The sequence below is a fragment of the Nerophis ophidion genome, linkage group LG09 (genome assembly GCF_033978795.1).
Source record: "Nerophis ophidion isolate RoL-2023_Sa linkage group LG09, RoL_Noph_v1.0, whole genome shotgun sequence".
Taxonomy (NCBI): domain Eukaryota; kingdom Metazoa; phylum Chordata; class Actinopteri; order Syngnathiformes; family Syngnathidae; genus Nerophis; species Nerophis ophidion.
The window spans coordinates 68,402,627-68,426,173 of record NC_084619.1 but is presented as its reverse complement, the minus strand read 5'-3'; the positions used below and the strand labels follow the sequence as shown (position 1 = coordinate 68,426,173).

General features: G+C 39.5%; 1 protein-coding gene across 2 annotated transcripts in view; it reads right to left on the bottom strand.

Annotated features, from left to right (window-relative positions):
- The window catches only part of LOC133559671 (atlastin-2-like), a 58,537-nt gene extending 53,504 nt beyond the window's left edge, over positions 1 to 5,033 (bottom strand). For both annotated transcript variants that reach the window (XR_009808246.1, XM_061911657.1), the window contains exon 1: positions 4,847 to 5,033. Coding sequence is in view for 1 of the 2 variants with exons in the window: in XM_061911657.1 (XP_061767641.1) it covers positions 4,847 to 5,018 (172 nt within the window). In the remaining variant the exon portion in view is untranslated. The remainder of the gene's footprint in view (positions 1 to 4,846) is intronic.
- Positions 5,034 to 23,547: the final 18,514 nt, after the last annotated feature.

The following is a 23,547-nucleotide window of genomic DNA, read 5'->3' as shown; positions in this document are numbered from 1 at the left end:
GTACTATAGTGTGTACGTTGTGTTGTGTGTGTACTATACAGTGTGTGACGTTGTGTTGTTTATGTACTATAGTGTGTGAAAAGTTAATGTATTGTGTGTACGTTGTTTTTGTACTATAGTGTTGTGTTTGTGTACTATAGTGTGTACGTTGTGTTGTGTGTGTACTATACAGTGTGTGATGTGTTGTTTATGTACTATAGTGTGTGAAAAGTTAATGTATTGTGTGTACGTTGTTTTTGTACTATAGTGTTGTGTTTGTGTACTATAGTGTGCACGTTGTGTTGTGTGTGTACTATACAGTGTGTGACGTTGTGTTTTTTATGTACTACAGTGTGTGAAAAGTTCATGTATTGTGTGTACGTTGTTTTTGTACTATAGTGTTGTGTTGTTTGTGTACTATAGTGTGTACGTTGTGTTGTGTGTGTACTATACAGTGTGTGACGTGTTGTTTATGTACAATAGTGTGTGAAAAGTTCATGTATTGTGTGTACGTTGTTTTTGTACTATAGTGTTGTGTTGTTTGTGTACTATAGTGTGTACGTTGTGTTGTGTGTGTACTATACAGTGTGTGACGTGTTTTTTATGTACTATAGTGTGTGAAAAGTTCATGTATTGTGTTTACGTTGTTTTTGTACTATAGTGTTGTGTTGTTTGTGTACTATAGTGTGTACGTTGTGTTGTGTGTGTACTATACAGTGTGTGACATTGTGTTTATGTACTATAGTGTGTGAAAAGTTCATGTATTGTGTGTACGTTGTTTTTGCACTATATAGTGTTGTGTTGTTTGTGTACTATAGTGTGTATGTTGTGTTGTGTGTGTACTATACAGTGTGTGACGTTGTGTTGTTTATGTACTATAGTGTGTGAAAAGTTCATGTATTGTGTGTACGTTGTTTTTGTACTATAGTGTTGTGTTGTTTGTGTACTATAGTGTGCACGTTGTGTTGTGTGTGTACTATACAGTGTGTGACGTTGTGTTTTTTATGTACTACAGTGTGTGAAAAGTTCATGTATTGTGTGTACGTTGTTTTTGTACTATAGTGTTGTGTTGTTTGTGTACTATAGTGTGTACGTTGTGTTGTGTGTGTACTATACTGTGTGACGTTGTGTTTATGTACTATAGTGTGTGAAAAGTTCATGTATTGTGTGTACGTTGTTTGTGTACTATAGTGTGTACGTTGTGTTGTGTGTGTACTATACAGTGTGTGACGTTGTGTTGTTTATGTACTATAGTGTGTGAAAAGTTTATGTATTGTGTGTACGTTGTTTTTGTACTATATAGTGTTGTGTTTGTGTACTATAGTGTGTACTTTGTGTTGTGTGTGTACTATACAGTGTGTGACGCTGTGTTTGTGTCCTATATAGCAGTGGTTCTGAAATGGGGGTACTGGAAGGTATGCCAAGGGGTACGTAAGATTTTTTTTTTCAATATTCTAAAAATAGCAATTCAAAAATCCTTTATAAATATATTAATACTACTAATAATAATATATAATACTTCAACAAAATATGAATGTAAGTTCATAAACTGTGAAAAAAATGCAACAATGCAATATTCAGTGTCGACAGCTAGATTTTTTTTGTGGACATGTTCCATAAATATTGAGATTAAAGATTTATTTTTTGTGAAGAAATGTTCAGAATTAAGTTCATGAATATAGATGGATCTCTATTACAATTTCCCAAAGACGGCACTTTAAGTACCCGGACGGCATAGCTCGGTTGATAGAGTGGCCGTGCCAGCAACTAGAGGGTTGCCGGTTCGATCCCCACTTCCCCCATCCTAGTCACTGCCATTGTGTCCTTGGGCAAGACACTTTACCCACCTGCTCCCAGTGCCACCCACACCGGTTTAAATGTAAAAATTAGATATTGGATTTCACTATGTAAAGCGCTTTGAGTCACTAGAGAAAAAGCGCCATATAAATATAATTCACTTCACTAGTTTGTACATTGTGTTTGTGTACTATAGTGTGTACATTGTGTTGTTTATGTACTACAGTGTGTGAAAAGTTAATGTCTTTGCAGGGGTGTCAAACTCGAATACAGAGTGGGCCAAAATTTTAAACGGAACAAAGCCGCGGGCCAATGAACAAATGAACCTTTTAATAGGGACCCAAACAAGTTTTGCATTGAATATTGAACCAGCAAGGCTTATATAACTTTACTGACATGCAAAATCCAGTTCCAAACAATAATAATAATAATAATAATTAAAGAAATATCAATGGCATATCAAATAACATTTAAACAAAAATGTTATGCCTTTTTATCTATTTGCAATCTTCTGAGATAAATATCACATTTTTTCATACAGGCTAGTAATACATTTGAAAATAAAATAACAATAATTGAATGAACCAAACATTCAAGCCTTGAAGTAGCAAGAGAAAATGCATGAATAAAACGTTAATTATTGGTCAGTTTGCTGGAAGTTTCCCGGAAGAGTTAGTGCTGCAAAGGGTTCTGGGTATTTGTTATGTTGTGTTACGCTGCGGATGTTCACCCGAAATGTGTTTGTCATTCTTGTTTGGTGTGGGTTCACAGTGTGGCGCATATTTGCAACAGTGATAAAGTTGTTTATACGGCCACCCTCAGTGTGACCTGTATGGCTATGCCTTGCATTCACTTGTGCGTGTGTGTAAAAGCCACAAATATTATGTGACACGCTGTTAGTATGGAGGAAAAGCGGACGTGACGACAGGTTGTAGAGAACGCTAAAGGCTAAACGCCCCCAATATAGTTGTCCAGGTGGAAATCGGTAGAAATTCGGGAGAATGGTTGACCCGGGAGATTTTCGGGAGGGGCACTGAACTTCTGGAGTCTACCGGGAAAATTAGGAGGGTTGGCAAGTATGAGTATTAGCGGTGAATGCGGTGTTATACAGCGGCATCGATGCTGTATAACACTGGCGGGCCAGCTCTAAGGCTAAATTGATATTGCCTCAAGGGCCAAATTAAATTACACGGCGGGCCAGATTTGGCCCGCAGGCCAGAGTTTGACACCCATACTATAAAGCAGGGGTAGGGAACCTATGGCTCGGGAGCCAGATGTGGCTCTTTTGATGACTGCATCCGGCTCTCAGGTCAATTTGAGCTGACTCTGCTTAACACGATAAATAATGAATAATTCCACTTGTAATCAGTGTTAAAAATGATGTTCAAAATATAAAACATCCTGGCGCATTTTGAATCCATCCATCCGTTTTCTACCGCACCTCTTCAAGAAGTTGCGTTGATGGTAAGAAGTTATTTATTTATTATTGGTTAGTGTGGGGGTTGCCTTCCTGGGGGTTATTCAGACCACCAAGGACCGACATGAGACCCTGTTTCAGGGTTAGAGTATTGTTTCATTTTTCAATAAGTCTCTCAGTTGCTTTCCAGCAATTGTCTTTTTCTCTCGCTCGCGCTCTGGCTCCAGCACCAGCCCCGTCTCTCCTCCTGGCTGCTGCTTACAACATAGCGACAGGCGATTAGGTAACAAGGCCCAGGAGGGCCGTCTACGCACCTGTCGGTGATTTCGAGACCGGTGCTGGCAACACCCCGCTTCGCTGCAGGCCCGCAGGCCACACCCCCTCCACAGTTAGCTTCAGAATAACAATGTTATTACAAAGAATAAGAGACCTATTATACTCTAGAAAGGTTAGTCTTACTTAAAAATGCACGCGTTTAGTTGTGTTCAGGGTTAAAAAAAATATTTTACGGCTCTTACGGAAATACATTTTGAAATATTTGGCTTCTTGGCTCTCTCAGCCAAAAAGGTTCCCGACCCCTGCTATAGTGTGTACGTCGTGTTGTTTGTGTACTATAGTGTGTATGTTGTGTTTATGTGTTCCATTATTTACTTTTTACTTTTTTTCTTTAAATTGATCTCAACTCTGTACACTGCTGCTGGAATTTTAATTTTCCTGAAGGAATCAATAAAGTACTATCTATCTATGTACTATAGTGTATGAAAAGTTCATGTATTGTGTGTACGTTGTGTTTGTGTACTATAGCGTGTGACGTTGTGTTGTTTGTGTACTATAGTGTGTAAAGGTTGCTGGAGAGGGGGCGGCTAAGGCTCAATTTGCATTGATTGATTCATTCGATGAGGTGGCGACTTGTCCAGGGTGTACCCCGCCTTCCGCCCGATTGTAGCTGAGATAGGCGCCAGCGCCCCCCGCGACCCCGAAAGGGAATAAGCGGTAGGAAATGGATGGATGGATGATTCATTAAAACTTTTATTAGTAGATTGCACAGTACAATACATATTCCATACAATTGACCATTAAATGGTAACACCCCGAAACGTTTTTCAACTTGTTTAAGTCGGGGTCCACGTAAATCAATTTATGGCAGGGTGCACATAGGCGGGATGGAGCCGGCCAGGGTGCGCATTGGCGGGATGGAGCCGGCCAGGGTGCGCATTGGCGGGCTGGAGCCGGCCAGGGTGTGCATAGGCGGGCTGGAGCTGGCCAAGGTGCACAGAGGCGGGCTGGAGCCGGCCAAGGTGCACAGAGGCGGGCTACAGCCGGCCAGGGTGCACAAGGGCGGGTTGGAGCCGGCCAGGGTGCACATTGGCGGGCTGGGGGAAGCCAGGTAAGAGTCATTTGACAGGCGACAGGTGTCCCGTGTCGGGCTTATATTTCCGGCGTACTTTGGCTAGAATGCACGGATATAAATGTATTGAGAAAAGACTAAAACTGGATTATGTGAAGTCTGCATTGGACGCCGCGCTGGGTAAAACGACGGCGAGTGTGTTGTGACAAAGACGAAGTATTGGAGTTTCAAAATCCTCAGCGTGGACCTGATTAGCAGGTAATGGTTAGCTCCGAAAAGGCCAAAGAGTGGATGAAAGTGTTTACCTTCGCCGGCGACTCGGCTTGTGCAGCCGGGCTCCAAGTGACTCCTGCTCCGCCGCCCGCTCACCTCCGCCATCTTGGAGAGTCTGCTCGCAGCCGCGCTGACGTCACAGTCAGTGACGTCACATTTGTGCTCCAAGTGCTTCCGGCCCCCCAGCCCGCGGACCTCCGCCATCTTGGAGAATCTGCTGGCAGCCGCGCTGACGTCACAGCACATTTGTGTTTCAAAACAAACAAAGGCGTCAAGTCAGCGCGTCACTCGTATTAAGGTACTGTGCGCGAAAGGTTGCCAAAGCCATTTGTGGGACATTCGGCACCCTTTGCCGCGAAAATGACGTTTTTATTGACGTAATGAGAAAGCTAGCTGGGGACAAGCAGGGCCGTAACTAAGCAGTCTTGGGTCTTGTGGGCATTTGTCATGATGGATTAGTCCCGGGGGGGGGACTTCACTTCACTTCTTTCAACAACCTTTCCAGGATATATATATATATATATATATATATATATATATATACATTAGGCTGACCATACGTCCTCTTTTCCCCAAACATCAATCAATCAATCAATGTTTACTTATATAGCCCTAAATCACTAGTGTCTCAAAGGGCTGTACAAACCACATATATAAACTACCAGACTGCGTGGTGGGTAGTAGTGGGTTTCAGTAGGACTCTAAGTGGACTGACACTAAAGTAAATTGACACTTAAGAGGACTGACACTTAAATGAATTAACACATAAGTGTACTGACACTTGAATTAATTGACACTTAAGTGGACTGACCCTTAAGTGAATTGACACTCAGCTGTTCTCACTTAAGTCATGTCCCCTAGTAGACATGTCCTCTTTAGCGGGGGTGTCCGGGCATTTTCTTTTTTAAATGCCTCAATTGTCCGGCATTTTGAATTAGGGTTGCGTGTATTTTCAATGTACGTCCAGGGTTAAGTTACCGTATATATATTACCAGTGGTGGGTAGTAACGCGCTACATTTACTCCGTTACATCTACTTGAGTAATTTTTGGGATAAATTGTACTTCTAAGAGTAGTTTTTACGCAACATACTTTTACTTTTACTTGAGTATATTTATAGAGAAGAAACGCTACTTTTACCCCGCTCCATTTATCTACAATCAGCTCGCTACTCGCTACTTTTTTTTTTATCGACCTGTTAATACACGCTTTGTTTGTTTTGATTTTGTCAGACACGCATTCTAAGTAGAATCTGAGCATGCCTGCGTTTCACCAATCAAATGCAGTCACTGGTGACGTTGGACCAATCAAACAAAACCAGGCGGTCACGTGACCGTCACACGTCGAATCCGACCTAAAAAGGTTGAAAAACGTATTGGGGTGTTACCATTTAGTGGTCAATTGTACGGAATATGTTCTGTACTGTGCAATCTACTAATAAAAGATCCAATCAATCAATCAAAAGTGCAAAGGAAAAAATACACTTTTTATTTCAACCGTACTTCCCATCAAAAGCCTAAAGACTGATCGCACAGTTCCTGTCTTCACAATGAAAGTGCCGCTCCATCGCGCCTGCGCTAACAAAATAAGAGTCTCCGAAAGCTAGAGCATACAAGTTAGCAAACTACGGAGTTTGCCGCCAATGTATTTTTTGTAAAGTGTATAAAAACGAATATGGACGCTGGACAAATAAGATGCCAAAAACCCAACGACTTTCATGTATTAGACAGAAAGGAGGAACTTTTTTTCTCCTCCATTTGAAAATGTGGACATTATCAGCACTGTCTGATTCCAATCAATGCAAGTCATCAGAATCAGGTAATACACCAACTTATATTCTTGTCTTCATGAAAGATAGGAATCTATATGTTAAACATGCATGTATATTCATTAAAACACCTTTAACATGTCAACAAAAACGGCAAAATAAATAACTATAAATGATATACTGTGTATATATATATATATATATATATATGAGGTAGATCACCTCGACTTGGTCATTTATTAAGTAATTGATTAACGTTGAAAAACTTATTGGGGTGTTACCATTTAGTGGTCAATTGTACGGAATATGTACTGTACTGTGCAATCTACTAATACAAGTTTCAATCAATCAATCAATCAATCAATCAATCGATGAATGCCTACTGAGCCTATGGTGCTGTTAAGTTACTGTGGCTCAATTTGCCTTAATTTTTTTTATTTTCATGTTTTATTATTTAATATATACTATTGTTTTAGTTGCTTAAAAGATATTCCTGACTATGAATTTGCTCATTGCTATTTTTATGTTTTTGTGCATTATTTGTTGCCGTAATCATTAAACAAACAGGTTACTCATCATTTACTCAGTACTTGAGTAGTTTTTTCACAACATACTTTTTACTTTTACTCAAGTAAATATTTGGGTGACTACTCCCTACTTTTACTTGAGTAATACATCTCTAAAGTAACAGTACTCTTGAGTACAATTTCTGGCTACTCTACCCACCTCTGTATATTACTCGAGTTGGTGAATTCTAGCTGTAAATATTGTAGCGGCTGGCTACGGGTTGTTAGCCAATGGCTTTGGCTGGGGGGCAGGACTTCCGGGGACGTTAGGGAAGTGACGCTGTTGACAGGAAGTGTTGGTTCGAGTTTTGCCGGGAAAAGGAAATAGGCGCACATTGGAGCTGTTGGGTGACTTAAATACATCTTGTGCAATAAATACAAGACAAACTAAGAAGTCTATGGTGTGTTCTCTGAGAACATCTGTTTTTGTTTCAAATGTTTTGAGGCATTATTTATATTTTTTACATTAGCATGGTCCACTAGACTGAGAAGAGACATTTTAAAGAATGGGCTGTTACCTGTTTTTTGTTGAAATATAATTAACCTGTTTTGAGGCATTGTTTATGTGTATATTATACACAAGAGGTTATTTTGAATATTGCTACCTCTGTACTTTTTCTAAAACTGAATGTTACATAATATAAGTGTGATTTATTTTGTTATACTGTCAACAGCAGAGAAAAAATGCTTTATTTAAATAAATATATTATTTATAAAGCAAGTTCAAGTATCATTGGCAAATTTTCACCTGGTCCCGGCCTTGGCACGCATATATGTGTCCTCTTTTTGGGATTTCAGAATATGGTCAGCCTATATATATATATATATATATATATATATATATATATATATATATATATATATATATACATATACATATATATATATCCATCCATCCATCCATCTTCTTCCGCTTATCCGAGGTCGGGTCGCGGGGGTAGCAGCCTAAGCAGGGAAGCCCAGACTTCCCTCTCCCCAGCCACTTCGTCCAGCTCTTCCCGGGGGATCCCGAGGCGTTCCCAGGCCAGCCAGGAGACATAGTCTTCCCAACGTGTCCTGGGTCTTCCCCGTGATCTCCTACCGGTTGGACGTGCTCTAAACACCTCCCTCGGGAGGCGTTCGGGTGGCATCCTGACCAGATGCCCGAACCACCTCATCTGGCTCCTCTCGATGTGGAGGAGCAGCGGCTTTACTTTCAGCTCCTCCCGGATGGTAGAGCTTCTCACCCTATCTCTAAGGGAGAGACCCGCCACCCAGCGGAGGAAACTCATTTCGGCCGCTTGTACCCGTGATCTTATCCTTTCGGTCATGACCCATAGCTCATGACCATAGGTGAGGATGGGAACGTAGATCGACCGGTAAATTGAGAGCTTTGCCTTCCGGCTCAGCTCCTTCTTCACCACAACGGATCGATACAACGTCCGCATTACTGAAGACGCCGCACCGATCCGCCTGTCGATCTCACAATCCACTCTTCCCCCACTCGTGAACAAGACTCCTAGGTACTTGAACTCTTCCACTTGGGGCAGGGTCTCCTCCCCAACCCGGAGATGGCACTCCACCCTTTTCATATAAAATAAATACTTGAAGTGTTCATTTATTTACACATATACACAAACTTAAAAGTTTGACCTACAAAATGTGCAGGCTGCATACCCCTTCCCCTTGGAGCTGTCATTAATGAACTAAAATAATTTTTTCCCATCATTTTGGAACTCGCTTTTTCTTACTCGTTGTCGCCATGTCTCTTCTTCGTTCTTCTACTTCGTCTCTGTTTTGTTTTTGGACATTACTACTTGCCGTAGTTTGGAAGCAATGCATGATGGGAATCCGGATATTGTGTTGTCAATGTATTAACGTGCCGGCTGGAATAAACGCTGAGTAATAGCTCTGTGCCTGCCTACTTTATGGGCTATAGATAGATCTGAGGATAACGGAGACATATAATAGTCTCCTTTTCAGGTGAGAGAGGACGCTAAAGACAGTGCCTAAAGGCACGCCCCCAATATTGTTGTCCAGGTGGAAATCGGGAGAAATTCGGGAGAATGGTTGCCCTGGGAGATATTCGGGAGGGTTGGCAAGTGTGTGTGTGTGCGCGCGTGTGTTTTCTACTTTTTTACGTGTGTGTTTTTTTCTACTTGATTTACTTGTGTGTGTGTGTGTGTGTGTGTGTCTTTTCTACTTGTTTTACTGGTATAAAGGCACTATGTCTGTACACGAAAAGGGCTTTATTGACAATGTTTGATTGATTGATTGTTTACATTCTTAATGAGAATAATGTAGCAGAATGTAATAAATAGGTGTTTACATTCTTTTTAGTGAGAGTAATGTAGCAGAATGTAATAAATAGGAGTGTTTACGTTCTTTTTAATGAGAGTAATAGGATGTAATAAATAGGACTGTTTACATTCTTTTTAATGAGAGTAATAGAATGTAATAAATAGGACTGTTTACACTCACAATACGAAGGTCCTGCAGTCCTGGGTTCAAATCCAGGCTCGGGATCTTTCTGTGTGGAGTTTGCATGTTCTCTCCGTGAATGCCTGGGTTTCCTCCGGGTACTCCGGCTTCCTTCCACTTCCAAAGACATGCACCTGGGGATTGGTTGATTGGCAACACCAAAATTGGCCCTAGTGTGTGAATGTGAGTGTGAATGTTGTCTGTCTATCTGTGTTGGCCCTGCGATGAGGTGGCGACTTGTCCAGGGTGTACCCCGCCTTCCGCCCGATTGTAGCTGAGATAGGCGCCAGTGCCCCCCGCGACCCCAAAAGGGAATAAGCGGTAGAAAATGGATGGATGGATGGATGTTTACATTCTTTTTAGTGAGAGTAATGTAGCAGAATGTAATAAATAGGACTGTTTATATTATTTTTAATGAGAGTAATGTAGCAGAATGTAATAAATATGACTGTTTACATTATTTTTTAATGAGAGTAGTAGAATTTAATAAATAGGACTGTTTACATTCCTTTTAATTAGGGTAATAGAATGTAATAAATAGGACTGTTTACATTCTTTTTAATGAGAGTAATGTAGCAGAATGTAATAAATAGGACTGTTTGTATTATTTTTAATGAGAGTAATGTAGCAGAATGTAATAAATATGACTGTTTACATTCTTTTTAACGAGAGTAGTAGAATTTAATAAATAGGACTGTTTACATTCTTTTAAATGAGAGTAATAGAATGTAATAAATAGGACTGTTTACATTCCTTTTAATGAGGGTAATGTAGCAGAATGTAATAAATATTGACTGTTTACATTCTTTTTAACGAGAGTAGTAGAATTTAATAAATAGGACTGTTTACTTTCTTTTTAATGAGAGTAATGTAGCAGAATGTAATAAATAGGACTGTTTACATTCTTTTAAATGAGAGTAATAGAATGTAATAAATAGGACTGTTTACATTCCTTTTAATGAGAGTAATAGAATGTAATAAATAGGACTGTTTACATTCTTTTTCATGAGAGTAATGTAGCAGAATGTAATAAATAGGACTGTTTACATTCTTTTTAATGAGAGTAATGTAGCAGAATGTAATAAATATTGACTGTTTACATTCTTTTTAATGAGAGTAGTAGAATTTAATAAATAGGACTGTTTACTTTCTTTTTAATGAGAGTAATGTAGCATAATGTAATAAATAGGACTGTTTACATTCTTTTTAATGAGAGTAATAGGATGTAATAAATAGGACTGTTTACATTCTTTTTAATGAGAGTAATGTAGCAGAATGTAATAAATAGGACTGTTTACATTCTTTTTATTGAGAGTAATAGAATGTAATAAATAGGACTGTTTACATTATTTTTATTGAGAGTAATAGAATATAATAAATAGGACTGTTTACATTATTTTTAATGATAGTAACAGAATGTAATAAATAGGACTGTTAACATTTTTTTAATGAGAGTAATAGAATGTAATAAATAGGACTGTTTACATTCTTTTTGATGAGAGTAATGTAGCAGAATGTAATAAATATGACTGTTTACATTCTTTTTAATGAGAGTAATAGAATGTAATAAATAGGACTGTTTACATTCTTTTTAATGAGAGTAATGTAGCAGAATGTAAAAAATAGGACTGTTTACATTCTTTTTAATGAGAGTAATAGAATGTAATAAATAGGACTGTTTACATTCTTTTTAATGAGAGTAATGTAGCAGAATGTAATAAATAGGACTATTTACAATCTTTTTATTGAGAGTAATGTGGGAGGCACCCGCTCACCTGATGGCGTCTCACCTGTTGGAAGAACACACTCCTCTCCTGGTGTATGGAAAGTGAAAGTGACTTGGAGCGTTGACACAGTTGTTGACATTATGGAAAGACAATCTGCCGACTGAGGAGCAGAAATAGGAGGATGACATTTCTCGCAGGCCTTTCTAATCCTTTGACAAGTTCCTCTGGCCTGGATGGGAGTGGCGAGGGTTTTTGGGAGTACAGGAAGAAAACCTGCGAGGTCCTTGATGTCACTTTTAGCAGTGTTGCAAACAATCAATATTGATCATACATAATCAATGGGTTCAACGCTACTTTGCTAGTAACAGGTCCAGAATGTGTCCTATCACCAAAGTGGATACTTGAGGGTTTACAATCAATACTTTTAACAACATTGTGTTAGTTCTATGATGAACTGCATGAAATAAACATTTCTATATGACTTATAAGAAAACTGACTATATGACTTACCGAAAATATTACTACAAGAAGTTTTGAAAAAAAAAAATCATTAGTAAAATGAATCCATCAGGGTCCAGGGTCTGCCCCGCCCCCAGCTGGGATAGGCTCCAGCACCCCCATAGGGACAAATGGATGGATTATTGTAATAGGGTTGATTGGATGGCTCCCTCTAGTGGCCAGACGGTGAACATACATATTTTAGCACTGGAGAGCCTTGTTAAGCACAACGAGCACAAGATGGCACTATAGGCTAGTCATGAAGTCACAATCATGCATTTACCAGTGACAATATTCGATTCAACTTTCTAAATCATCTGTGAAAGTCAACCCTTAGATCAGGGGCCACCAACCTTTTTGAAAGCAAGAGCTACTTCTTGGCTACTGATGAATGCGAAGGGCTACCAGTTTGATACACACTTAAATAAATTGCCAGAAATAGCCAATTTGCTCAATTTACCTTTAACTCCATCTTATTATTAATAATTAATGATATTTATCTTTGTGGAAACACTGATCTGATCTTCTTAATGATTTCTCACAATAAATATATATAGAAATGGATAAGTATCCCCCCAAAAATGGGTATTTCTGTCGGTCATTCCGTCGTACATTTTTTTTTCCTTCCACGGAAGGTTTTTTGTAGAGAATAAATGATGAAAAGAACACTTAAAAGAGGAGAAAACACAAAAAAAATTAAACTTTGAAACGTAATTTGTCTTCAATTTCGACTGTTTAAAATTCAAAATTCAACCAAAAAAAAGAACAGAAAAACTACCTGATTCGAATTCTTTTTGAAAAAAATAAAAAAGAATTTATGGAACATCATTAGTCATTTTTTCTGATTGAGATTAATTTTAGAATTGTGATGACGTGTTTTAAATAGGTTAAAATCCAATCTGCACTTTGTTAGAATATATAACAAATTAGACCAAGCTATATTTCTAACAAAGACAAATCATTATTTCTTCTAGATTTTCCAGAACAAAACATTTAAAATAAATTCAAAAGACTTTGAAATAAGATTTAAATTTGATTCTACATATTTTCTACTTTTGCCAGAATACAGTTATTATTTTATTTTAATCATTATAAGTTTGAAGAAATATTTCACAAATATTCTTCGTCGAAAAAACAGAAGCTAAACTGAAGGATTAAATTAAAATGTATTTATTATTCTTTACAATAATGAAAAAAATAATACTTGAACATTGATTTAAATTGTCAGGAAAGAAGAGGAAGGAATTTAAAAGGTAAAAAGGTATATGTGTTTAAAAATCCCCAAAAACATTTTTAAGGTTGTATTTTTTTCTCTAAAATTGTCTTTCTGAAAGTTATAAGAAGCAAAGCAAAAAAAATAAATGAATTTATTTAAACAAGTAAAGACCAAGTCTTTAAAATATTTTCTTGGATTTTCATATTCTATTTGAGTTTTGTCTCCCTCAGAATTAAAAATGTCGAACAAAGCGAGACCAGCTGTTTGCAATTATCACATCTATTATTTAAACCGGAAGTTGCAAGGAAGTCAGCCTGGCGACTTTAAACATACCTCCTTCATGCCATGCCATGCTGTTTTTTCCCTCCTGCTCATGCCAAGTAAGTTTTTGGTTTCGTTATGTCACAGTTGTTGAGTTTTGTTTTTGTCTATAGTCATGCCATAGTGCTAGTTTTTTTTTCTAGTCAAGTTTGTTCTCCGCCCTCGTGCGCGCCTTTTGTTTGCTTCCTTTGTTTTTAGTTTGTTAGTATAAATAAATATACTTACATTCACGTCTCGCTTGCGCCAATTTTCCTTTGCATTGGAAAAACAATCCACGCCCAAGTCCAGGTCGTGACACACACCACATACTTCATAGTGGAATTGACCCACACCACATAACAATATATGTCATTATGTACACGTTAGATATGTAACAATATATTCCATTACCTTGCAAAACTGTTAAATTGTAGTTGTTTAGTCCGTCTAAAGTGTGTATGAAACACTTTTTTCGGTGTGGTTCACACACACACACACACACACACACACACACACACTCACATGAACTCCACCATCTCTCCTCCTGGTCACAGCTTTGTGTGTGAGCCATCAAAGAATACTGAGTAAAGAAACATGAGGCGTAATTGTTGTGCTTCATCAGGGGCACAAAGGTCAATTCAGCTGGCCTGTATTGTGCGACGGCCTGAGGAGGAGATCATTGGCAGACAAGATGAAAGAAGGGAAGGGTGGAGTGGAGATTCCAGGTCTATAACTTGTCAAGTCTTTTGTGCATAAATCAACTCGTCATTTCAATCTTAAAAAAACTAAACAAAATAAATGTAAATCCGGTGTTTGACCTCAGGATATTATGTATTAGTATTATATTACTATATTTATACACCATTTCTTGTGCATTTGATTCTTAGAGGGTTTTTTTTACATGCAATCTAAAAAAAAAACAATCTGTAGATTTTAGGGTTGAAAAACACCTGGCAGCTTAGTTGTAAGAATATAATCATAAATTGTGTTTTTCACAGCATATTACTGTAAATACCAAGGGTTTTTTTACAGTAAAGATAACTGGCAGGTCAGTTGCCTGTATTTTATCGTCGTAAACAGTGGAATAGTTTTTTTTCTTCCTTTCACAGTAAAATGCTAACAAAAACCACAGTAAATCTTTATAATTTTACCATCAACTCCATTGTATTTTGAACATGTTGCAATTTAACGAATAACTCGCTTTGAAATCATAAGTCAAGCAGAACAAAAATATCTATTTCTAATTAAACAACAAAAACATTGTCAGGCTTGCCGCTGACAGTTTGTTTGTGTTTTAGTTTTTCCTCTGTGTGTGTTTGGTGTTTCCTGTTTTTAGTTCCTGTCAGCGCTCTTATTTTGTCTGTTTCCTGTTTTTTTCCCTTTTGTGCTGTTTTCCCCTCAGCTGTGGCTGATTGGCACCTGGCCACAACTGGTGTCAATCAGCCCGCTCCCATTTCAGTCTGTTTTTGTCCTCCAGTCAATTACTAGATTATTGTCATGCCAATGTCGCTCTTGTCGTTGCTACCGGTCGTGTCGCGTCGTATCTTGTCTTATCTATGCAACGTTGCGGTAAGCTATGTTTGATTGTGGTTTTTAGCTTACTGCCTTTTGTTCCCTGCTTCCAAGTTTGTTTTTATATTACATGTACGACTTTTGTTTCCTGCTCGAATCTTGCTAGCTTCCATGCTAAGTTTTTTTTTTTTTTTCTAGCTCCCATGCTAGCTCCCTTAGTTTGTTATGCGCGCTTTGTGTTAGTACCCTTTTGTTTGTTCTTGTTCTATTATTTAAATTAAATCATGTTTTCCTGCAAAATGCCTCCTTCCTTCTCTGCATCTTGGGGTTCGTCATTAAATAACTCTGACCAAAATGTTTGAATGCGGTGTAATATTTAGTTTAAAAAATATGGAGCAAATGTGTTTTTTTTTTTGTTAAAATGGAAAGAACAAACACATCCAGCAAGGAAAGATGGATTATTTTATTGACACATAAGAAGACTTGGCAGGCCACATGTGGCCCCCGAGCCTTGAGTTTGACACCTGGGATTTATTCTATCAAACCTGCACACATCTGATCAATACATTGGATTTCTCTCCATCAATCATCAAATAAATGGAATAACATTCATAACATGTCATTTACTAATAAAGAAAGTTATGCATATTTTGTTCTCCGCAAATGTCATTGATTAATGCAGTGTTAATTATGTTTATTTCAACATTATTCATGCCTTAATGGGCAGCACGGTTGTTCAGGGGTTAGTGCATTTGCCTCACAATACAAAGGTCCTGAGTTCAATCCCGGGCTCAAAATGTTTCTGTGCGGAGTTTGCATGTTCTCCCCGTGATTGTGTGGGTTCCCTGCGACTTCCTCCCACCTCCAAAGACATGCACCTGGGGATAGGTTTATTGGTAACACTAAATGGTCCCTAGTGTGTGAATCTTGTCCATCTGTGTTGGCCCTGTGATGAGTTGGTGACTTTTCCAGAAACTATGACTCATTATGACCATGATACCGCCGTGTTTATTCACTGGTAGAAACTATGACTCATTATGACAATGATACCGTCGTGCTTATTTACTGCTAGAAATTATAACTTATTATGACCATGTTACTGCCTTGTTTGTTAAATGGTAGAAACTATGAGTCATTATGACCATGATACCGCCGTGTTTATTCACTGGTTGAAACTATGACTCATTATGACAATGATACCGCCGTGCTTATTCACTGGTAGAAACTATGACTCATTATGACCATTTTCCCGCCTTGTTTGTTCACTGGTAGGAACTACAACTCATTATGACCATGTTACTGCCTTGTTTGTTAAATGGTAGAAACTATGAATCATTATGACCATGATACCGCCGTGTTTATTCACTGGTCGAAACTATGACTCATTATGACAATGATACCGCCGTGCTTATTCACTGGTAGAAACCATGACTCATTATGACCATTTTCCCGCCTTGTTTGTTCACTGGTAGAAACTACAACTCATTATGACCATGTTACTGCCTTGTTTGTTAAATGGTAGAAACTATGAGTCATTATGACCATGTTTCCGCCCTGTTTATTCACTGGTAGAAACTATGACTCATGACCATGTTACCGCCGTGTTTATTCACTGGTAGAAACGATGACTCATTATAACCATGTTATCGCCGTGTTTATTCACTGGTGGAAACTAAGACTCATTATGCCTATCTCAGCATGTAGCTGAGATAGGCTCCAGCACCCCCGGCCACCCCAAATCTTAATTTTTTACATTGTTTTGTGAGGGGATATTGAAATTTTACTGCCCCCAAAAAAAAAATTTATTCAGAGTATTTTTTTTAAGTATAATTACATCATATGTAGCAGTAAATACAATAAATATTTCATTACAATAATAATTTTTATGATCATCATTTTTACACAAATGGGAAATCTGGTGCCTCCCTGGAAATCGAATACACCTAATAAATAATAAAACATGTATGATATTTTGAAATAACATTAACATGCTGTGCATAAACTAATGGTGTCATTTTAATTGAAATTAATAACAAAATGTATTTTATGAGAGTTGAATAAAAAAGAACCCTCAAAAATGGACCAAATTTTGGGTCTGAAACCTCAGCTTTTTATTATTATATTCAAGTCGATTTTAAAGGCCTACTGAAAGAGATTTTCTTATTTAAACGGGGATAGCAGGTCCATTCTATGTGTCATACTTGATCATTTCGCGATATTGCCATATTTTTGCTGAAAGGATTTAGTAGAGAACATCCACGATAAAGTTCGTAACTTTTGGTCGCTAATTAAAAAAGCCTTGCCTGTACCGGAAGTAGCAGACAATATGCGCGTGACGTCACGGGTTGTGGAGCTCCTCACATCTGAACATTGTTTACAATCATGGCCACCAGCAGCGAGAGCGATTCGGACCGAGAAAGCGACGATTTCCCCATTAATTTGAGCAAGGATGAAAGATTTGTGGATGAGGAAAGTGAGAGTGAAGGACTAGAAAGAAAAAAAAAAAAGACTTGATGGCAGTGGGAGCGATTCAGATGTTATTAGACACATTTACTAGGATAATTTTGGAAAATCCCTTATCTGCTTATTGTGTTACTAGTGTTTTAGTGAGATTATATGGTCGTACTTGTACAACCTGAACGTCGGCCACGCCCCTTTCTTCAGCACCGGTCGACGGGTGGTGCCGACGCCCATCTCTGCTTGCAAGGGACCCTCTTTGCAACACGATCTTTTGAAATGGTCGCTGCATAAAACACTGTACTTTGTGTGTGTGGTCCAATCCAACCGTGTTCGCTTGACCGCTCTGTTCCATAGTAAAGCTTCAACGTCATCTTTCGGGAATGTAAACAATGAAACACCAGCTGCGTTTGTTTTGCTAAAGGCGGACGCAATACACAGCTTCCCACCTACAGCTTTCTTCTTTGATGTCTCCATTGTTCATTGAACAAATTGCAAAAGATTCAGCAACGCAGATGTCCAGATGTGGAATTTCGCGACGAAAACAGACGACTTATAGCTGGGAACGATGCTGGAACAAAATGCCCTCGACAATACGTGACGCCACGCGCACGCGTCATCATACTGAGACGTTTCAGCAGGATATTTTGGCGTGAAATTTAAAATTGTAATTTAGTAAACTAAAAAGGCCGTATTGGCATGTGTTGCAATGTTAATATTTCATCATTGATATATAAACTATCAGACTGCGTGGTCGCTAGTAGTGGCTTTCAGTAGGCCTTTAATGATTTGTATTACATTCAAGTGGATTTTAATGATTTCTATTAAAAAAGCCAAAAGCAGTGAAGTTTTTAAGCTGTGTAAATAGTAAATAAAAAGAGAATACAACAAATCCTTTTCGAATAGACTGCAAAGACAAGATAGTTCATATTGACACGGAGAAACATTTTCAAGGAGAAGATAATGTCACAACTTGGCTTGGACATGGATTGTTTCTTCGATGCAGATGAGAATCAGCACGAGTGCGGCGTGGATGTGAGTACATGCTTGTTTATTTAAAACTATAATAAAAAATAAACAAACTAAGGGCGCTCACAAGGAGGTACAGACACTTTGGCTATGAACAAACAAAAGACTAGCATAAATGCTGCAAACTACAAACATGAAACAAAAACACTTGCTCGATTGGCATGAATAATAATAAACTAGGAACAAAACTAGCACATGGCATAAATACAAAAACTTACACGGCATGGAACTATGGACGAGGGCATGAAGGAGGTGCAGCATGGGTAGGGTGCGTGCGAGTGTGAAGATCCCAGAATGATGAACAGAAAGAAAATTACTTAAAGGGGAACATTATCACCAAACCTATGCAAGCGTCAATATATACCTTGATGTTGCAGAAAAAAGACCATGTATTTTTTTAACCGATTTCCGAACTCTAAACGGGTGAATTTTGGCAAATTAAACGCCTTTCTGTTTACGGGTTTTTTAGCGATGATGTCAGAACGTGACGTCACCGAGGTAACACACTCGCCATATTCATTTTCATATTACAAACACCAGGTCTCAGCTCTGTTATTTTCCGTTTTTTCGACTATTTTCTGGAACCTTGGAGACATCATGCCTCGTCGGTGTGTTGTCGGAGGGTGTAACAACACTAACAGGGAGGGATTCAAGTTGCACCACTGGCAAGAAATCTGCCGCCAGACCCCCATTGAATGTACCAGAGTGTCTTCACATTTGACCGGCGATGCTAAGACAGACATGGCACAGAGATGTATGGATAACCTGCAGATGCATTTGCAACAATTAAGTCAACGAAATCACAAAGCTGAGTTTTGTTGATGTCGTTGACTTATGTGCTAATCAGACATATTTGGTGACGTCATGACTGCCAGCTAATCGATGCTACATGCTACGCTAATCGATGCTAACATGCTATTTACGCTAGCTGTATGTACATTTGAGACTAGATACCCACATTTAGTGCGAAACAAATACTTACCAATCGACGGATTTAAGTTGCTCCAGTGTCACAAGATGCGAAAGTCCTGATCGTTCGGTCCATACATTTTACCGGCGATGCTAATAAGGCGGCCATGATATGGGCCACTTCATAAGGTACACCCACGCTATGGCCGAATAGCGTCAATAGCTATTCGCTCAATAGCTTCAATTTCTTCTGCGATTTTGTTTTCGCTATTGTTGCGTTTTGGACCTGTTCTTCCTTCGGTCAACGCCCCCAGATTGTTTGATGACATATAAGCTGGTTTTAAATCAATCAGAGACAGAGGTTGCTCATTTTTCTATTTTATTACCAAAGCGCCTTGGGAGATCAATCTAGATAAAACATTTCAAAGCTCGGTCCAAATTGATCTAATCCTAAAATGGCAGTTTCTCCCTCCTCACTCACTCTCACCCGCCGCTCTTCTTCTCCTCCCTACTTTGGACAGTTGAGATAACAGATTTGTTATGGCTTCATTCCAACATTCCAAACTCAAGGTCTATGAGAGAAGGCTCACACTTTAGCTGTTCTAAAATCTGACTAGGAAAGAAAAAGACAACCAAATCCAACACTATCTGCCTCCATATTCCAACCATCTGTTTCAATACATGCGTAATCCGTTGAATCGCTTACGCCGTTGAAATCCGAGTCTGAATCCGAGCTAATGGCGCTATATCGTGCTGTGGTAACCTCCATGTTGTTTGTATTGGCAGCCATGTATGACGTCACAGGGAAATGGATAGTGGTTTCGAAGACAGCAAAAATAAGGCACTTTAAAGCTTTATTTAGGGATATTCCGGGTAAAATTTTGAAAAAAACTTCAAAAAATACAACAAGCCACTTGGAACTGATTTTTATTGTTTTTAACCCTTTTGAAATTGTGATAATGTTCCCCTTTAAATACTGGCTGTGATAATCAGGAACAGGTGTGGGACTGAGGGCAGGGGCGTGACAAGGTGGGAACTAATGCGTTGGCACGGAAACAAACAAAACCAGGAAGTGAAAAAGGTGGCTGAATGTCCAAAAACTAAACATAGCATGACCAAAACCAAAACATAACTTATAGGCGTGACGGATAAACAGTCGACTGTGTGCTTCATGATCCTTCTCTACAGTTGAAAGCATTTCTGGGCTGTAAAAAGGTTTGCAGTCCACAGCTTGCGTCCAGGACTCTGGCCCGAGAGCCGAGTGGTTGTACTGCGGTCATGTGACCACTGTGGAGGATCATTTCCAATCTGTTAACGAGCTCTGATCAGAGAGAAGAAACAACGGTTTAGTTCCGCCCTGTCAGCCTCCAGCAGCGAGAGCGATTCGGACCGAGAAAGCGACGATTTCCCCATTAATTTGAGCGAGGATCAATCAATCATCAATCAATGTTTACTTATATAGCCCTAAATCACTAGTGTCTCAAAGGGCTGCACAAACCACCACGACATCTAACATGATACTGTGAAAGTTCAATCCACAATGGATACAACACAGTCGCGAGAGTCCAGTCCAAAGAGGATCTAAGACACAGCAGCGAGAGTCCCGTTCACAGCGGAGCCAGCAGGAAACCATCCGAAGCGTAGGCGGACCAGCAGCGCAGAGATGTCCCCAGCCGATACACAGGCGAGCAGTACATGGCCACCGGATCGGACCGGACCCCCTCCACACGGGAGAGTGGGACATAGAAGAAAAAGAAAAGAAACGGCAGATCAACTGATCTAAAAAGGGAGTCTATTTAAAGGCTAGAGTATACAAATGAGTTTTAAGGTGAGACTTAAATGCTTCTACTGAGGTGGCATCGCGAACTGTTACCGGGAGGGCATTCCAGAGTACTGGAGCCCGAACGGAAAACGCTCTATAGCCCGCAGACTTTTTTTGGGCTTTGGGAATCACTAATAAGCCGGAGTCCTTTGAACGCAGATTTCTTGCCGGGACATACGGTACAATACAATCGGCAAGATAAGATGGAGCTACACCGTGTAGTATTTTATACGTAAGTAGTAAAACCTTAAAGTCACATCTTAAGTGCACAGGAAGCCAGTGCAGGTGAGCCAGTACAGGCGTAATGTGATCAAACTTTCTTGTTCTTGTCAAAAGTCTAGCAGCCGCATTTTGTACCAACTGTAATCTTTTAATGCTAGACATGGGGAGACCCGAAAATAATACGTTACAGTAATCGAGGCGAGACGTAACAAACGCATGGATAATGATCTCAGCGTCTTTAGTGGACAGAATGGAGCGAATTTTAGCGATGTTACGGAGATGAAAGAAGGCCGTTTTAGTAACGCTTTTAATGTGTGACTCAAAGGAGAGAGTTGGGTCGAAGATAATACCCAGATTCTTTACCGTGTCGCCTTGTTTAATTGTTTGGTTGTCAAATGTTAGAGTTGTATTATTAAATAGAGTTCGGTGTATAGCAGGACCGATAATCAGCATTTCCGTTTTTTTGGCGTTGAGTTGCAAAAAGTTAGCGGACATCCATTGTTTAATTTCATTAAGACACGCCTCCAGCTGACTACAATCCGGCGTGTTGGTCAGCTTTAGGGGCATGTAGAGTTGGGTGTCATCAGCATAACAGTGAAAGCTAATACCGTATTTGCGTATGATGTCACCTAGCGGCAGCATGTAGATGCTGAAGAGTGCAGGGCCAAGGACCGAACCCTGGGGAACTCCACACGTTACCTTAACGTAGTCCGAGGTCACATTGTTATGGGAGACACACTGCATCCTATCAGTAAGATAAGAGTTAAACCATGACAGGGCTGAGTCTGACATACCAATTCGTGTTTTGATACGTTCTAATAAAATATTATGATCGACGGTATCGAAAGCAGCGCTAAGATCGAGGAGCAGCAACATAGATGACGCATCAGAATCCATCGTTAGCAATAGATCATTAGTCATTTTTGCGAGGGCTGTCTCCGTGGAGTGATTTGCCCTGAAACCGGATGGAAAGGTTTCACATAGATTGTTAGACGCTAAGTGTTCATTTAACTGCTCCGCAACAATTTTTTCAAGGATTTTTGAAATAAAGGGAAGGTGAGACACCGGTCGGTAATTTACCATGAGGTCAGGATCGAGGTTAGGTCTTTTAAGAAGAGGATGAATAACCGCTTTTTTGAATGCTAGGGGAACACTGCCCGAGGAGAGTGATAAGTTTATAATATTTAGCACTGATGGACCTAATAATTCAAAGAGCTCCTTGATCAGTTTCCCAGGAAGAGGGTCAAGTAAACATGTCTGTTTTATTCCATTTACACGTTGTAACAATTCCTCTAATGTTATTTCCTCAAAACGAGAGAAACTATTTTGGAGGGCAGTATCCGCCGTATATACAATCGTGTCAGTGTTAATAGAACCCCGTTGTAGCTGGGACGCATTGTCTTTAATCTCCTTTCTAATGACTTCAATTTTCTTACTAAAGAATTGCATAAAGTCATCACCTGAGTGGGTGGAGCTACTGGAAGGAGTCCCTTGTTGGGTTAGCGATGCTACCGTACTAAACAAAAATTTAGGATCGTTTTTATTACGGTGGATGAGATTTGAGTAATATTTAGCTTTAGCTAAGGTAAGCATGCGTTTATAAGTTATTAAACCATCACTCCATGCTTGATGGAGGATGAAAGATTCGTGGATGAGGAAAGTGAGAGTGAAGGACTAGAAAGAAAAAAAAAAGACTTGATGGCAGTGGGAGCGATTCAGATGTTATTAGACACATTTACTAGGATAATTCTGGAAAATCCCTGATCTGCTTATTGTGTTACTAGTGTTTTAGTGAGATTATATGGTTTAGTTCCGTCCTGTCAGCCTCCACTCAAGAGGAGTTTGTTTGTTTGGCCGCGGCAAAATATAAGCCGCACACACACCTTCGAGTCACTAAGCTGTGTGCAGCCCACATGAATCTTTTCAGGACTGCAGTCAAAAGGCGTCCCAGAGTTAAGTGGCCTTCTTGCGAGGGGGGTGAAGCAGAGGCCCTCAGCACCATGCCTAATCAGCCTTTTCTCGCCAGGGTCAAGACTTTCTGTCTGGGTCCGCGGTGCTCCCTGCCACCGAGGGCCCGGCCATTCAGGCGCACAATGTCCCTGTCAGTCCCGACAACACTTCCTGCCTCCGCTGGCTCCAGCCCTCGCAGAGATACACAATATTTCACAGCTCCAACAATGGCCTGTCTGCCCGCAGCCACCATATGGTTCCTAGGGGCCGCAATATTGACACACAGCACTAATTATTC